The 17500-nt window shown below is 28.8% G+C and overlaps 1 protein-coding gene across 1 annotated transcript in view; it reads right to left on the bottom strand.

Annotated features, from left to right (window-relative positions):
• The window catches only part of LOC105367693 (uncharacterized), a 71587-nt gene extending 54444 nt beyond the window's left edge, over positions 1-17143 (bottom strand). The window contains exon 1 of the mRNA XM_011506462.1: positions 17001-17143. Within this exon, the coding sequence (XP_011504764.1) occupies positions 17001-17058 (58 nt within the window). The 5' untranslated portion in view covers positions 17059-17143. The remainder of the gene's footprint in view (positions 1-17000) is intronic.
• Positions 17144-17500: the final 357 nt, after the last annotated feature.

Here is a 17500-nt window from a genome sequence, read left to right as displayed (position 1 = left end):
TCGCAAGGAGGGATTTTTATTCTTTTGAATATGCCCCTCTCCGCGACATTACGAAGGGGAGCCAAAGTAATATATACATACACGCGCGAGTATCTGCGTTTTATGTACGATTTATGCATATGTGTAGTCGTCGGCAGATATAAAAATGGAGATGTAGAGACTCTTGGAATATAAGGCTTTCTGCAGTCGTGGATGTGCTGGTGTTGCGACGCACAAGAGAAATAATTAATGCATCCGTGTAAATTTTTAAGGACAAGGCGATAACTTGAATTTTCATTATTCAATTAAAAAAAAAACACTACTAATCTCACACTTACGCTCTTCTTACTTTTTCAACAGCTATTTTTCAATACGAAACATAATATCGTTTGAAAGAAAATTAGAATGCACAGTCGATATATTGTTAATAGTTCATGATTTAATTTTTTAAAGAGGATACTAGTCTTACGGATTATGAAGATGCGTTAGTATTTTAGAAATTTAAATCAAATAAGGAAGAAGTATTTAATATTATCCATGTACCCATATAGTTTTTATATTATTTACTAACATATGAAATATAGAATACAGTTAGATACTATAAAACCCAGATAATAATAATTTATTAGTATATATAATCTATTCTGGAATTACTTTAAGTCGTTTTATTCGCCCTCAGTGAAAACGGGCTTTAAAAAATGTTAAAACACATTTATTAAGTAACATATTTCTCATTGTAAAAAAGTATGGTTGGAATAGTATCATCACAAAATAAATTTCTATTGTGTTTTAATTTATATACTTCACTTATTTATGTCACATAATTTATACATTTAATTTGTAATTCAAATAGTGTTACTTTTCAAAATTCGAGTACATAGTAAAAAAGTGTATATCTAATACTACATAGAAACATATTTATACTACAATAAAAAAATGAATTAGCAGTTATTAAAACGTGACAATCGACGTAATACTAGAAAATAAAACTATTTATTTATTTATATATATATATATATATATATATATATATATATATATATATATATATATATACATAAATTTCAAGGACATAGGATGCTTTAAGCGTAAATGTCTCGATTTAAATCTCTTTTTTATCAATGTTAAATTAATTCGTAGAATATCTGCGGGTCCTGGGACCCTTTCTAGGGAACTTTGTAGATGCATATCAACCCCCGTACCACCCAAGTAGAATTTCTATGCTAACGGCAGATAATGGAAAGGGACTTCCTCGGAGGAGGGAAGAAACAATGGAGCCACTTGGAAGTATTCTGAAAAGTTAATAGCATAGTAGTCCTCTGCAGGTTCACAAGGGTCACTCAAATTTGTTCAGACTTCAATGTCGCCATTAAAAATAAATCGAAAAATGTTTATCGAAGCGGAGATCACAATTTATATAGATTGTTAATATATGATAAGAGTAATTTGTACATGAAATGATTAGGGTTATATTTTAATCAATTTATTAATATTATGCTTGTTTGATAAATAACTTTACTATTAAATTGCATTTATTTAAATATGAAAAATTTCTGATTGCAATATTGCGCGTACATTAAAATTTATACCGAGACGAATATTATTCAAATTATTTAACTTTAGAAAAAAAAAAAATACAATATTTATTTGCGTATATTTTGTATTATTTCGGAACAAAGACTACTGATTGAGAAAAAAATATCCAATTCGCATATGGAAGTATTTAGAATGTAAATGTCGATTAATTTTCGAAAACATAATTCCAAGTAACTTCGTTTCATTTTTACTCAATTTTTGTCCGATCTATAAACCGAATTTAATTTGTTAATTTAAAATAAGATTAAAATTCTTATGGAAAATAAATGAGGGGAACCGTCAACTTCACGGCTTATGTATTGATCAATAAATAATTACATGTCAATAAATCAGTTTGAAACTTTTATTCCTATACGAATATGGATGAAAAGCTAATTTTTACAAATAAGTTTTATATAATAATAGAGGATATAAAATGTATAACAATAGAAAGGTAATGAAATAACATGAAAATGCAAACATTTTCTTTATAATCATAAAAATAAAAAACGTCGAACGGTCTGTTTCAAATTGAAATGGCCAAGCAATTAGTTTGATTATATTTTACAGGCACTGATGAAATATTATTGAAAATTAATAATAAATTATTCATCAAATTATCCGTAATTCTAGGCTATTATGAAATTCATTAAAAAATATTCAAATTATAATAAAATCTGATATGACTTGTGGTATTTATATTTATAGTGTAATTTTATCTGCCAATTTCCTCTCAAATTATTTTTGACTTCTATAATAAATCAGTGTTAATCTAGAATTTAAATTCATATTTAAATTAATATTAATAAATTAAATTTATATCAATATGTTAGTCAAATTTCTCTCGTAGAAATTTTTATATTAATAAATTAAAAAAATTATGTGTATATATATATGTATCTATTTATCAAAATTATCAAATATTATTCTCTTTTTTTGCTGATATAAACCATAAATATTATTAAAAGATTTGCATATCATGATTTAGTATTTTAATAGTTAAAAAATTTATATTCTCTTATAACTTTCTATAATATATTTTGTTATATACGTTATTACTGCAATTGACTTTCCTCAATACGGAAAGTTTTTCCCATTAAAATGAAAATATGTTTATAAAATGCTTATTGTAAAATATTATTAGATTATGCAGCTACTGTCGCTTAAAATCCTTTTATTCATAAATTAGTTCTTTAATAATTATTAAAAAAAAAAAAACGTGAAGAATTATATATTTTCTAATTAATGGTTAGGTTGGAAAAACGTTTGATTCCTTCTGCCGAATGTAAACTTTTAATTACAAGTGCATATGCTTCTACATTTATGTTGGTATCATAAAGTTGTTGATGGAAATTAGTAAAAGTAATATATAGTAATCTCTATATTTATACTAATATGATTTATTTATCCATAGGAAATTGTATTTTATGCTACTTAAGACAAGAAAGTCGGAATATTGAATAATTTACGTTAATTGGACCAAAAATATAACAAATAATTTATATGTATATGTTCATATTATATATATATATATATATATATATATATTCATTATTGCTGAGAAATATTAATTTTCGTATTCGTTATTAAATATTCGTTAGTAAGCTCTTTTTATATCGTTGAAAGTAATAATATCGTCGATATTATTGCAATTAAAGCACTTGATTGTCGAATGAATTAAGTAACAAAAATATTTGTTTCATTCAAAGCTTATGGTAATATCGAGATGAATTTTGTACATGTTTTAGTAAATTAGACTTGAAATTTTCAAGTTTACTAGAAAACTTTATTTCAAACTACATTATTGCTCGCCGCAAATTGAGGGCAGTTTCTTAAACTACCTTGGGGTGCACTAAACTAGAAAAGTAAGCAGAAAGTAGTAAGAAACGCTAATGGAAATGTATCTTGTGCACATATATTTTTTAAGAAGATTTTTTTCTTATAGAAAAAAGTCTAATATTTTCATTAAAAATGACAGTCGTGCGAAGAATCCCATTTTAAAAATACACTTTTTAAGCTCTATCCTTATTTTGTATATGCTTTAAATTCCTTATAAGTCGTCTTACGTATAATAATATTTTATCATATATTGGGGTGAGGGGGAGGGGAGGAGGAGGAGGAGGAGGAGGAGGAGGAGGAGTAGGAGAGATTACAGTATAATTTACGCTCGTTCATTAGGCGCAAGACTCGGTCAATGATAGAATGGATTTTATTGCATTAAAGCCTTCGATATTACATTATCGTTGTAGAAAAAAAAAAAAAAGAAAAAAATATATCACGTTGAATAACACCTCGATCACTATTCCATAACTCATCTCGTAAATCCTATCACTCCTTTTTAGTTAACAGTAATAGTGCGAGCATCGGCCGAATCAGAAATCCAAACGCGCATTCACCTTTCAAATCCATAAATCGATACGTGCACGTGGATATTCGCAGTCCAGCGCGTCCTACCATGAACTTGAACTCGACAGGATGCCCCGGAGAAGCTCATTCGTTTATACGTGGAAGCGTCTCTACTTACTATGGTACGCCCGGGCTCCAAGTGAATTAGAAGTACGATTATCGAGTTAGTCTCTCAAAGCTGCGCCATCAAGCACGTATGAATGTGTGCGAGCGTGACCAGAAGCAGATTCGATTAATCAATGGTAGACGGGTCTCTAGAATAGTTCATTGTGCTCTTGATTGTTTTCTACTTTGGATCACATGTATAAAGCCGTGAAAGTAGCTTTATTAATCGTAAATCTTCAAAGTGGATTTCGAGATGCTCAACAGCGTTGAATGTTGCAGTTGTTTCAAAACTTACGATCACTTTGCTATTTATACGTAATTGATTATGTTCACCGACTGGTAGTCGTTTATTATTAGCATGTTTGAAAAAAATTATCCATATGTCCTTGCAAATATCATGCTGTTTGAATGTCATTTCCGCTTATATCTCAACTATTGGCAGATTAATGTAATAATTAATCTAATAAATTATTAGAAAATCAGGATGATAATAATATTAATTTTGCGATAAACACGGTCGTAAATAATATAACTATATAAATATTTTATGAACATCATTGCCTCCCAATATTACGTAATTGCAATTTACAAAAGTTAATATATTTGCCTCGTATAACGAATATGAGGCATATAATAATGAAAATAAAGGTTTGTTCTTCAGTGTTCAGCTTCGCGTGCATTTTTATTATTACGTGGGTTATTGTGATTTAAAAACGATTTCATAATAAAATTCGATGAAAAAATATGGAATTATATTTCAGAGAGTAAATAGTTTTTAGCTGTAGAATTAATTGTATGTGCGGTACACACTATATTTCAAAACGAATTTAAACGAATTAGGAAATAAAATTAACAAACCTGGAGTCGTTTGAAGAAATGAAATTAATTAATTTAATGGCGTCACGATAGTGACATTGACAGTATTATTCAAATAATTAAGTATTCCGCGCAACCGCAGAAAATTCATTAGTTTTTCAAGATTTTATTAAAAAAATTGGATTAAAAATAGTGTAAATTCTAATAGAATTTTTGAAAAGGTATTTTTATTACGCAGTAAAAAAAAAAAGTGCCATAAAATTATATATTTCTGTTAGTATTCACCATTGACGTAGAATTTTCAGAAATATTAAAAAATAGTACAAGTGAAAAATTTACACCTTAACCTACACAGCCTTCCGGTACTATTCAGCGGAACCAACTTGACGCGAAAATAAAACTTTTCAAACTTCTTAATTATGAATGGAGTCCGTAACAGCGATCCTTGAAAATTACAATGCTCTCTCTCTCTCTCTCTCTCTCCCTCTCTCATTTATAAAATCATTCTTTATGCGCTGTGTAACGAAACTTCGCTGTTGTGACGCAATGAAAGAGAGAGAGAGAGAGAGAGAGAGAGAGAGAGAGAGCGAATTTGGTACCGCGGTAGTGCACAATCCACGAAGGTCCGTCCTGAGCCGATGGTCGCTCCCTCGGATTCGTGCCTCTCGACCCAAGGCTTTTATTTCACCCGCGGCCCTCTCCCCTTTTTAACCAAGGTAACGACGCCAGGACCTCAACGCCGGTAGCACATCGTAAAAGCAATTTAATGGTCGTCGCAAGAGCCGTGCCGTCCCGCGCTTATCGAAAAAAGGATCAAGATTTGGAGCGCACGCAAGCCGCTCCATTTTGTCTTCCCTCCCCCCGTCCTCCGAGTGCTTTTTCATTGCGTGAGCGCGGCTTTGCGTGTGGTTTTTGCCGAGTGATTTTTCCGACATTGTCCGCTGGCTGTGGATTGCAGCCAATCGGCAGTGTTTTATCTACGCGTGAATCATTCGCTAAACGTCCCTTATCTACAATTTCTTTAAGATTTCCCTTGAGTTTTATCGAGGGGCTCGAGGTGTCGCATCGCAGCTCCTATTTTTCTACATTTTCAATTTTTTTTTAAATTGATTATCCCTCAACGAGCCTTACGGATTTTAAAAGAGTCCTTAGCTGCGAATTGCCATTCTCCAATTTTGCTAATTTTATCAAACTACTCGTGCAACGGATTTGTCCATTAAACACTCATAATGTCAATTTACGTCCCTCGTAACGACAGTTAATTAAAAAGCCTAAATCGAATAAAATATTAAAATATAATAAATATAAAGTTTTAATAATATGAAACTTTTCTCTCTCTCTCTCTCTCTCTCTCTCTCTCTCTCTCTCTCTCATTCCGACAAAAGTAGTACCTGACTTTGTTCATGAAAATAATATTTTAGAATTTAAAGACTATTTAGAAAGTGAAGAGAGATTTTGATTTTTCTAATGAAAATACGCCATATGGAGATAAATTTTATTTCTTTTATTGTGCTAATGACATCGATCGATGAATAAATATATTTCTTACGTAGAGCGTATAATCTATTTCTATTGTCAATAACTGTTATCGTAATAAATTTCAAATAAAAATAAATCATATATTTTCAGCCTATTCATTATTACATGATTTTCCTTAAAAATTATTCAAGTAATTATTATTATTATCATACTTTAAATTGGAATGCCAGAAGCAACTAAATTCATATAAACTTATATATTTTATATATAATGTAATGCGATATTAGGGGAAGATTAACATCAGGGCTTCTTACAAACTTATAACAAGATTAATAATCTGAGTTCATTAAAAGAAGTTTCTATAGGCTTTTTAAATTTTTTCAACCGTTCCGTTGTAAGTTAGAAAATAATTGGTAATCAGTAGATAATTAAATATCGTTCGTTTTATTAAAATGTTAATAATCGTAAAAACTTTAAACGTAGAAAAGCAGAATTTCTTGAACTGAAAGTAAATTAATTTCCATTTTCATGTATACATATATAAAATTAAAAACAACGACGCTATGATAGTAAACACAGAAAATTCCTGGAAGAATGTAAAATACACTAAAAATATTTATAAGTCTTCTCTCATAAGATTTGTAGCACTAATGATTACACATGGGCGTCGTTAATAAATTATCGGAAATTTAGGGGCCTAAATGAAGCCGCGAAAATGTTGATTATATGATGGTCATTGCGGTAGTTCACTGGATAGCTTAAACGGAAAAACAAAAATCAAAAAATCGAAAAAAAAAAAAAACGATAAACAAGGAAGGAGACGATATTATAAATAATATGAGAAATTGGGCGAGCTGATATCTCAGCACCGTATTTATTTATTAAATCTCCTTCGTAGTCCAATCAATGTATGCGCGAGTTCTGCCCTTATTTTTCAAGTTTTACGTTAACGATGAGCAGCTCGCACATAGAGGTGAGGAAGGAAAAGAAAAGCAGGAGCGTTAAGGGGGGAAAGAAATTTCGTACGGGCGAACGACGCGAGACGTATCTCCTCGCCTCTTTTATAGTACATTTATTACAGCCACAGGTTATTGCCAGATATTAGGCCAGACATAAACGAAAATGATATTACGATTTTAGCAGACAGTGCTCGGTTGGAATAATCACTTTTTCTTTTTTCTTTTGTTTTGTTTTTTGTTCTCGTCACCTCGGTAATGCTTTCCAAATATTTTCGCTATTCCTAATAAGTGAGTCGATGAATTGCGATGATGAAAATAGGATCGACGTTACTTTCGCCCAATTGCTTGATTGTTACTTTATGTTATTTTCAATAATTATAGACAATTAGTTAGAATACGATATTGTCAAGTAGTTAAGAGTTTGCTTTGTTAATAAGAATTTAATACAAATTACAATATGCTCGCTATTCGGAGTGGTAATTCAATTGAAAAAACGTAGAACAATAATTCAATACGATTTCATTATATTGATAAAGGGGATTTATGTTTGTTTAATTAAATCTCGCAACATATGTTTTAAAGGTATTATTTTTTTGTCAATATAATTAAGTTATTTTAGTAAATAATTTTAATAAACTTCAATAAACTGTACTTCTTTACCAAAATTGAGAAAGTCACATGTGATTCGGCCCACATGTGATAGATAAAATATCGATTTAATTTTATCTATTAAAGAATATTTTATACATAAGATGTATGAGTTAATTTAATTTTATAAAATATTCATAAGAATTATTTTTTTACTTACAAATCATTCTTATTAAATTAAAGTAGACTTAAGAAACGCCGAACTACTAGTCTTTGGCAGTTTTAACTTAGACCGAGAAAATAAAAATAGTATTGATCTTATAATATTGTACATGTGAATAGTATAGTTGTAAAGTATACAATTCCCTATATTCATAATCAATGATTGTGAGAGCAAAAGGTATTTTACCTGTTTCGGGTTATTTTTTTCACGAGGGGCGATTATTTCTTATCTACGCCGTATCGCATCAGCTAAAATATTTTCATCTCCTCTATTCTTTTCCCGCTCTTGTGCCCTCTCTCTCTCTCTCTCTCTCTCTCTCTCTCTCTGCTCTCTCTCTGCTCTCTCTCTCTCTCTCTACTCTTCTCAGTCTTTATCTCTTCCGCTTTTCTTTGTCATTAGCAATTATTTCAATAATCTATGTTTTGCACGAGTAAAATTTTTTGCTTTGTAATGGTATCGATCATTCCTTCATTACATTTTCTTGTTGGCAACGTTGTTTAAGTTTTTTTAGAATGGTTGAAAGAAAAATACATATTTTAAGACTTAAGAATGTCAGTTTCTTTTTCAATTCAAATTAATACATTGTAATATATATAATTAATTATATACAATTTTATTATATGCTTAATTTGAAAAAGAAAATATGTAATATTATGTTATGATGAAAGACATATGGCATTTTGTAGTTTTTTTGAAATATTGTAAGGGATCATCTAATAGATCGTATAGAGGGAGAAGAAATCCTTGAAAATAATAATGTTTTAAATAATTTATATTATTCTTTTCAAAACTGATTCATAATTTTTTATGATATTACGAAATATTATTATATAATTCTTTGTGATGGGTGTATTTTCTCGTAGTCTACGAACTTTCTCATAATACATAAATTGAATCAAAATCAAATCATTATATTTTATACCGCTTATCACTTTTATTTTCCGATGCTCAATTTTTCTTCTTATCTCGCCCCCATTTCCATTGTACATATATTTTTTTTTACTTTTAGAATTTCTTCTCTCTCATTTTCCCATACACTCTCATTTTCTATCTCATATAATTCCTTTTTTCTTCCATCCTTTCCTTCTGGTCTACGCCACCCTTACTATTTCTACGTTTCTTACGAGGCTTGACATTAAGTTTTATTAGACGGAATCTGCAGCAAAATAGATTTGCAGTAGACGTCGGGCCTCGATAATGCCCTTTCCATTGCTTGTTTCTCGCCTTATAGAAACCTTATCCTTTCAGATTTCTCTCAAACATACTTTTTTTATAATACCGAAATAACTGTCGAATGGGAATTTGATTTTTACACTTTAAAAATAATATTGTACATAGGTGGCTATATTTATCTGATTTTGCATTCCGTTTAAGTGCTTGAAGTTTTTTGAAATTTGAATTAAAGTTTATCGTGTAAATGAATTATGAGATCTTTTCTTCGATATGGAATGGAAATTTTATTTTTTACGAATACAAGCTTTCTCTAGTAGTAAAATTATTCTTGTTGCGATTTTTTAAAAATAATTTAACGATGTATTTGCAAATTTGTTTCCAACGATAAAAATTTAAAAACTACATTCTGGCTTTTGTAAGCTTATATTCCATATCTGAGCTTGGTAATATCCATAGTGAGAAATTCAAGAAAAATTTGTAATACGCTCTATATATGCAGTAGGGAATTCCATAGAAGTAAACAAAATTTGTTTAACGTTAATGTAATGATTTTTTAAACGATATTAAAGTGTAAATGCTAAATACTATTTCAAAAGTAACTATCAAAAAATTTTCATTCTCGGTTATCTTTAAATAGACTTAATTAAAATGTAACTTATAGCAAGAGTAAAATTATATTTACAAAATAATATTCATATTTTTTAAACAGATTTTTTAATTAGTTTGTAGAAGGTTTTATAAAATATTGCATAATTTTTCATTTAAAACATTTTTTAGAAATTTATGACAAAAATAAGTTATATTTGCAAAAGACTCCTTGTATAATAAAAACAGAATTCCATTTAAGGTAATTATGTAACTGAATAAATATAAAAATACATATTTTAACTTTTCTACCAACTTGATTTCATGCTTAAATTCATAGTTAAATTTCTTGAATTTATATAGAGGTATTTCATCTAACTGCATATATATGTATAGAAATTACTCAGTGAACTTTTATTATTATTATTAATAAAAAAAAGTATATTATACACTCTATGTGTATTAGATAAGTTTTTTCTATGCTAATGTAAATAATAAAAGATACAAATACATCTTTATTTATAAATGTGTCGTACATTAAATATGTTTATATATTAAATTTGCAATATTTGTATGAAAATTCATATTTCTTTACGTTTTCTTTTATTTTATCATTATTTGATGCATTTTAAAGCACACAATATATATTTTCTTAAAATTCATTCAATATTTTACATTAAGGAATTGTATTGTAACTTAGAAAAAATAATTTTTCAAAATAAAAATGTTTTCATGAATTCCATAATAATTATATTATTTTTTGCATAACATATATATATATATTTTGAATGCTGAAATCAAAATTTGAGATATCCAAGTACTTATATTGAGTTAGTTAGATGGGATAGTTATTAGTAAAGATATTTTATGAATAAATATTTATGTTTAATGCATACAATTTTAAATTAAAAAATTATTGCATTGATTTTTTATTAAATACTGGAAATTAAAATAGAGAAATTAAACGATATGACAAAATTAAAGTAATTAATAACTTAATTTTTCATAAAGATAATTGTTATGTTTAATGAATACACAATTCATTCTTCTTGATGATAAAATCTAAGTTTTTATTTAAAAAAATAAATATTGTCTTAAGTGTGAAGTACAATTACAAAGTTCATCGTCCAAGTTTTTCCATGAAATGATAATTTGAAATTTTTTATTTAAATTACGGTAATAATTATCTTTAATATATGATTATCTGTCAGCTTTCATATTTGTATATTAATTATTGTAATTAAAATATTTCTTTGATTAATTAACGATTCTATTTATGAATCTATGAAAAAGTAACAGTTTCAGAAAATTAACGTATTTTAAAATTTACAATATATAGTTCGATCAAGTTTTTAATGTTATCGGCAATTTTCTGAAATATAATAATGAAAATAATTCAAAATATAATATTTTATTAACAGCTGTGTCGATAGTTGTAAATTAATCTACATAAAATTAAGTACATAAAATTACAAAGATTGAATTATTACGAAGAGTTTGGCTTTAAAATGGTTAGAATAATTTTAAAAAAATGCAGATTGATCGTGTCGAAGGAGTTGCGTTTAACGACGTTTTGACGTTTTGACGTTTTGAAATATTTTATCTAAATATATGTTTTTATAGTGTGAATTATCGTAGTAAATTAATGTTACTAATGAAATGACCTAAACCCCTTAAGTAAAAATTACAATCGATCAGCCTAAATAATCATCCGTTAGGTAGACTTTGTAAGCCGTTAAATTCCATTTATCATAGTTCATTGTTCAAACAAAACTGTCGATTAAAAATTTTACACGATTATTAAAAGTCGAGGGAAACTTAATGGAAATGTTTTTGACGCTTGCTTTTTCGATCCTTCGAATAAGAAAATATGCATTATGAAAAGCCATCGTCTTCGTCTTCGTACCCAGTGAATGAACTTTATCTCACAGCAATAACGCTTTCTTCAATGCATATTTGTATTCTTTAATAATCTTTTATTGTCCGAAGGTACGGTGGCTTAAGTAGCGGATGCATGGAGCAAGAGCAGCGGCATTTATGTTGGTTGTGTTAGTAGTAGTAGTAGTAGTAGTAGTAGTAGTGGTGGTGGTAGTTAAATTAATTCAATTCTCCTAACGAGGAAGGGCTACGTGAGAAAGGCGAGAAAGCCGAGCGCAGTATCGAAAGACGACCTCGGCAAGTATTTCTCTTTATCGCAAAACATTACCTATACGCATGAAATTATGCAGGTTAAAAATTCCAAGGATTTTGATGACTAAGATATTTCGTATCGCGCGTTGGTAATTGTAGCTTGACAAGCACGGGGATATGGTTGGCAATATAATTACGGACAGTTATAGGCAGTTCGTTAATGATTCTGAATAAAAATGGCAAAAAGTCGAGAAAAGGAGCTCGGTATTTTTTTGTCAAAGAAATTACTCGGCTGTTTGTTATGGGATAAATGTATGTTGGAGAAGTTATCGTTCGTCAGTGTGTCGCACTCAGCTTCTATACAAATATGAGACTTTTGAAATAAAGAGCTTTTGCAGATGACGAAGATTTCACTGGTCATGCGAATGGGAAAACACTATATTCAACGCCAACAACATCCTTTTAAATAAATGCTTGAACCTTTTTTTCAACATGTTTCAAATGAAGTTATGAAAATTCAAAGTATGTTTAAGTAAAGAGATTTGATAGCGTATTAACGTAAAATCATTAGGTACTGAAAATTCATATGAAAACTATAGATAAACATGTAAAAAGCAATAATCTTTTATTTGAAAAATGGAATCAAAATTCTTTTATTTGCGATTTTAAACTTTTAAGACTTTTTTGATTAAGATTTTTAATGACTTGTCGAATTTAACATCAAACGATTAATATATACACGTAAAGCTTTTCCGTCCAATCGAAAGATTAATTATAAACTTATGATCAAACTTATTGAACTCAAATATATCCTATGAAATCGCATGAAAACAAATAAATGATTTAATAAATAAGGACATGTCCGTGAACTACTATATACGCCCAGATATGTTTGTACAAGAAAGTGTCAGGGTTCGTTGGAATAGCTAGTTTAGAATTTTGAATTATGTGTAGTAGTCACCCGAGATTGCTATGGATATCGTAAATGATGAAATTGTAATCGACGTCTAACGCGAATGTTGATGTTTAACGTATGATGTTGAATAAAGTAAATATGCACATTTTGAATGCAAGCAAATGTAGACTATCTATTTATGAATATTTTTATTCATCTTATTTTTTTTTTTTTTATTACCGTCAAATAGCTAAATGAATTGATTTCGACGATATATTAACATCGAATGTCCATTCTTTATAGTTTAAATTGATATTTAAACTATATATATATATATATATATATATATATATATATATATATGTTTGTAAGCCTTTGTAGATCAATGCATTATATACATTTTCTTTGATCATAAACTAAAATGCAAATGGTCTTCTCGTCGATTAATAAATAAAGCTTTATACATACGTGGTATATATAATGGCATTTTGGCATAGCAAATGGGGTTATTTTGTAAAAATATAATGTATTGATAAAGGAACGAACCGATAAAGATTCGCTTTTTCATTATCCTAATAGTATAGAATAATTACATTCAATATCATTTTAAATTCTATAAAATTAAATAATTATATTCAAAGTATTGTTCATTTATAATACAAAGTAAGTTTTCAACATTTACGAGAGTGTTTGCTAATAGAAATTTTAATATCTCTCGTTTGATCAATTTTATTTTTCTACTATTTTATGCCTTTTAAAAGTACCGAGTTTTCTTAAAACATTGCAATATTAAATTAATTCTAAAGGTCATATATTTATATAAATAATCAGAGAAGAGAAAATTACAAACGTAAAATATAATGATATTACATGATCAATATCTATCTCTAAGTGAGTACTGGCGAACTTTTTTGTTGTTAAAATAAAATTGTATTCCTGTATACTGAATGTACATGGGTTCATGCTTTGTAAATTAAGTACTTTTAAAAATTTATGCACAAATAGAATAATTAATTGTAATTTACATGTAAAGGAGTATAAATATATCGAACCGCTGCACCATTATTACATTCGTTTTAAATTGACAACTAAGTAGCAGCATGAGACGTTAATAATATATTAATATTAATTGAAGAATAACGCGTAAATAAGCATAATTGTTTTTTGTCTCTATCGATAATCTTATGAAAAGTATAAAAATTAATTATCAATATATATCATGAAGTTTATTTTTGTTTTTTGTTTTTGTTTTTGTATTTAGAAGCTTGAATATTGCACATTTTTTGGAGGAGAAAAGTCATCGATTAACTAAAATTGAAAGACAAGTTTAACTTAAATTAAGTTAAAAAAAATTAATTTATTACAAAAACAATCTAACAAGTGAGCAAATGTTGTTAGAATTTATAAATACAACACACTTTCAACCCACAACTCAATAATTTTCCATTCTTCGAACTTACAGCTTAATGACGACAATGTTAAAATTTGTATACTCAAAAGGTTTCGGGCAAACTTAAGATAAAAAAGAAATTCATCGATATCCGCTTCAAAATTATAAAGTTTCTTTCATTGATTTACAAAAAGTTAGTACCGAGAGTAGCTATAATTGCAGTTCGTCATATTTAAAAGATACTCTATCGAAACCGAAGTATCTGATTATTTTGTATACACAAGCCTCCAATACTATCTCCTCTACGTGTCCTTATTCCAATGTTTCTGCATCGATCCTGAATTTCGCGCACACATTGTTTCTTTTCGGGATGTCGGAGGTACTTAAAGCCAGTTGCACTCGAGATGAGAATCTCGAATGAGGAGGATAACCACCACGTAAAATGACCGAGCCGAGGGATTAACTCCCTCATGGCTTTTTACGTTGGCTGCATCGATGAAACTTTAGCAAGTACTTTATGATTAATTGAAATGTTCTTTAACACGTTGAGGAGTTCGTTTTTCAAATATAGTTTAGCTCATCTGACTTATATGCCATTTTCTCGATCTACTTTCCTTTCTATACCTTATAAGGCTAATAATGCATGTCATGATTATTTATAAATTTTCTACCGGTCACTTTATTATTCTCTATTTCATAATTTTAGTTCTGACGTGCCATGTAATATGCTCTGAATAATTTAAATTTGTCTTTCTTTTTAACTCTCTTTTATCCAGTGTTTTCTCATTCTCATTTAAAAAGTTTTAATACCTGTCACAAATTTCGATTTTTATTATTTATTTTTCTTTTAAATCTGCGTAATTTAAACATTTTTCAATATTTATAATTTGCAATGTGAATAAATATTTGTTTATCAATTAAAATTGAAATCAATTAAAAATTACATAAACAAACAGATATATTATAAACAGGGGCTCTCGCTTTTTTTATGAATTTATTAAAAGTTCGATTTTCTCATGAAATCTTTTCAAAATTTTATTACAGCGGGGACAAGTAATTAATACGCATCTTGATCATTATTCATTAAATTTGCAAGCAATTCAAGTAAATTTAAATCATGAAAATTAATATATTCTACATTGCTAATGTTATTTATAAATAATTAATATGAATACAATAATATTTTTAACATATATCATTAAATTATCATTAAATTATCATTTACTTAAATATCTCATAATAAATATTTTTAATTCCTCGTATATTATTAAGTATAACTATTTAAACATTAAAAAATAATAGTTTTTAATAGTCTCTTAATGGTATATTGGCATTTATGTAATAATTTGGTTGAACAAAATTTTACAATATTATTATATAAATATTTAAAATACAAAGTATTCGAAATAATATTGCAGTTCGCTTATTTATTGACTTACTTGTATTCATTTTAATAAATTGTCTAATTTCTTATTTGTCATAGTGCCTAATTTCAGTTCCTTAATTATTATAAAATATTGTTATTAATGAAAATAGCTTTATATCGTTTAATGTCCAAAAAGTTTCGGTTTTTTTGTTTTTTAAAATATTATTAGCTATTTTATTCACGATAGAAGAGGAAATTCTTATTTATATTTTCATAAAAATTTTTAATGCAATATATGGAGTAATTTAAATGATTTTTTCTGCCATTATCGGGTTTAATAAAATTCATTTCAACAAACGTTCTATTTTTTTTTTTTTTTAAATAAAACCATGGCAACTCTATTTCACTTATATTTGCATTTATACTTTACGTATATTTTAAACAGTGAAAATGAGTTTAAATTACTTTGAAATCTTAATCTCTGCTAAGTTAATTTGCTCAAGTAACTTATCAAACGAAGTAAAATAAATATTCAAATAATTTAATTGTTCACTTTAGAACTCCAATGCAAATATTAATTTTAAATTAGTTTACATAAATTTGTTAAAGTTTTATTTTCATATTTTAAATTGACGGTTTTGTATATTTTTCTTAGCGAAAGTGCAGGTATAAATATACTTTTCGATGTGATTTAAGATACCAGAATTCGTGGCCAACAATATTTCCAAGTTTTTCATAATGAAATTTCCATAATAAAATAAGATTACAAATCATGATAATTTATTTATATTATTATTAACATAATAATAATGGCAAAGATGAGTGGTTTTATTAAAATAATAGTGTGTAACAGCAGTTATAAAAAAAAAAAAAATTAAATAAATAAATAAATCATTGGAAATTACTTGTAAATGACATCGAGAAGCATTAAAAAAATAACCCATACCAAGTGATTATACCTCGTATGAAATTAACTTTCTGATAGGTAACTTTTAAAACTGTAACTTTTTCATTAAAAGAAATAACGGTAATGATTAATATCCGTGCAGTGCTTAACAACTGCCACCATCTATAAAAAAAAGAAAGAAAAAAAACAGATATTTCATGAAACATCGCACCGAGGATAACGGGGAGAAAGTTGAAAATTGTCCTCGTGATTATAATTTTATGAAGCATTAAAAGCCCCTTAAACAAAATAATCCAAGTGCGACTTTTTAAAAAACGCCATTTCAGCATTGACAGGGACGCATGTGAAGGCACAAGGCCACTATTACACTAAATCTAATTATACGTGTGTACGATTAAATTGGCTACACGTGAACCGTACTTACCGGAGCAGAGAAAGAGCCCGAGGAAAATCACCAAACGCATCGCACCAATAGGGCACATGATAATCGCGGGAGAACCGGCACGCGGCTAGGCGTCGCGACCACCGCAAGCTCGCAAGCTCCGTGGCAAGTAGCGCGCGCGGCCACTTGCGTGGCTCTGAAACTGCGCCAGCCGTCGGCGTCAACGATGTTCGCTAGCCTCGACCCTAACGGAGGTGGTGGTGGCGGCGGCGACGTTGGTGGCGGCGGTGGCGACGGCGGCGAGGGCGCCCTCGTCGATCGCGCACACGCACAGATGTTTTGTGCACTTCGTCTCTGCCAGTCTCGAATACCTTTTTTCCTCCTGATTTCGGCAAGTCGGACGGGCCCAATGCCCTCTCAAGGGTGGCGAGCTTTCACCGGCTCGGGATGGGGTTCCAGCTTTTTCTTCAACTTCTTGAGAGGAGGAGAAGCGAGGTCGCGCCCGAGTGGAAGCAATTTTCGAGATCGTGATTCGGAATGCG

The sequence above is a fragment of the Ceratosolen solmsi genome, unplaced genomic scaffold (assembly GCF_000503995.2).
Source record: "Ceratosolen solmsi marchali unplaced genomic scaffold, CerSol_1.0 scaffold7, whole genome shotgun sequence".
In the NCBI taxonomy this organism is placed as follows: Eukaryota; Metazoa; Arthropoda; class Insecta; order Hymenoptera; family Agaonidae; genus Ceratosolen; species Ceratosolen solmsi.
This window is presented reverse-complemented; position numbering and strand designations above follow the sequence as displayed.